This window comes from Dicentrarchus labrax, unplaced genomic scaffold (assembly GCF_905237075.1).
Source record: "Dicentrarchus labrax unplaced genomic scaffold, dlabrax2021, whole genome shotgun sequence".
Lineage (NCBI taxonomy): Eukaryota > Metazoa > Chordata > Actinopteri > Moronidae > Dicentrarchus > Dicentrarchus labrax.
The window spans coordinates 194,807-196,516 of NW_026136762.1; the positions used below are offsets into that span (position 1 = coordinate 194,807).

General features: G+C 42.7%; 1 protein-coding gene across 1 annotated transcript; it reads right to left on the reverse strand.

Annotated features, from left to right (window-relative positions):
• Positions 1-290: 290 nt before the first annotated feature.
• LOC127359725 (putative nuclease HARBI1) lies at positions 291-1,294 on the reverse strand. The gene is given in 4 exon segments (XM_051393776.1): positions 291-664; positions 761-881; positions 968-1,083; positions 1,161-1,294. Coding segments are annotated over 4 exon segments (702 nt in total). The 5' UTR covers positions 1,252-1,294.
• Between the last annotated feature and the right edge of the window lie 416 nt (positions 1,295-1,710).

Genomic DNA, 1,710 nt, shown 5'->3' on the forward strand with positions numbered 1-1,710 from the left:
ATGGAGCTGGATCTTGAAATTAAACGCCGGACACTCAGGAAACTGGACCTGGAAATCCAGAAACTAGAAAGAGAAGTGAGTATTTCAGTGCACACAGTAACCATAACTGCAATACAGTGTTTTAATCTTTGTTGGTTTTGTTCTCTCTATTCCAGGATCCAAGCAACCAAGGCAAATGAGGGCTGCCAAATAAAAATTCAACTAGAAAACATTGTGGTGTCCTCCCTTTTTCATGAATGTGAAGTAGAATTTAAAAGAACCACCAATGCTAAAGAGGCTAAATCCAAAAATTAAGAGAAGAAATGTGCAATATATTGCTCCCTGACAAGTCTGCCATTAATGTTGTCTGGGAAGATGGGAGCATTTTCCCAGTCAACATGAACAGCCACTCGGGGGGGCCTCTCCTTTCTCAGGCCTGCAATGTTATGCAGTACTGCGCATGCAGCAATGACATCACAGGCCCTGTCCGGGGAAACTCTCAGGTGGTGCAGGCACTGAAACCGAGATTTCAGAAGGCCGAAGGTCATCTCGATTCGAGCCCTTGTCTTATTGTGTGCGTGGTTGTAGGCCTGCTGTGGTGGGGTTTGGGGGTCCGCAAGGGGAGTCAAGAGGAATGACTCGCAGGCGTAGCCTTTGTCTCCCAGCAGCACACCAGAGAATTTGCCTGATAATACAAGATATCATTTAGAAAACTACACGGCAGAGTTAAACACACATGATGTCCAAGGTGCTTACAGTACAAATAAAATGTGTGGCTTACCTTGTGAAAGTCTCTCGTAAATTGGACTAGCCCGAAAGACTCATGCACATGCAGAGTCATGCACTGAGCCAGGCCACTTTGCCTCTAAATTGCTGACAAGGCAGTCAGCATCACATATCATCTGAAATGTTAAGTTGTAACCTATTAAGGTCATTTAATGGACAGAATTAATTTATGCAGGTCATAGTAAGCACAAATCACTCTTACCTGAACATTGATGCTGTGGAAGGATTTCCTGTTAACATAATCTCCCTCATGTTCTCCTGAGGGGCGTTTGATCCTGATGTGTGTGCAATCCACTGCACCAATGATGTTAGGGAAAGCTGTAACAAAAAATAGTGAGTATCCAACTGACTGATCAAATTAGAAACTAATGGTTGCATGTTTAAATTGAGGTTACCTGCAATCTTGTAAAACTCCTCCTTGATGTAGAGGGGTCTTCTGTGGCCAGGGAAGGTGATGAATATGTTGCTGAATGACTTCAGTGCCATACAAACACGTCTTATTGTGCGGCAAATGGTTCCTTTATTGAGGTTCTCTGCATCCCCAACAGAATAAAGCAAACCATCTCAATGTAACACAGACCATCTGTGTTACATTGAATCTGTATCTCTCAATGAGATGGTCATCTCCAACAGCCAATGGGTCTGACCTGTCCCAGAAGACTCTTTCATGACTAAATGCTCGTCTGAGGATTAGGGCTTCCTCATCCAGTACATCCTCCAAGAAAGGGCAAGCCATTATGAAGAGGGAACAGATGAATGGGAGTTAGACCTATATATACTATATTGTCCTCGTCACAGATTTCATTGAAAACAGCTTTGCAACTTCATCAGCTGTGTTTTGTAATCTCAATTACTGCAATAAACACATATTTATGAAACCTCTTACTGCAGTTTGACAAGCAGTCTTCATTAGCATAGCAATACAACACTTGTCCTGAGTAATAA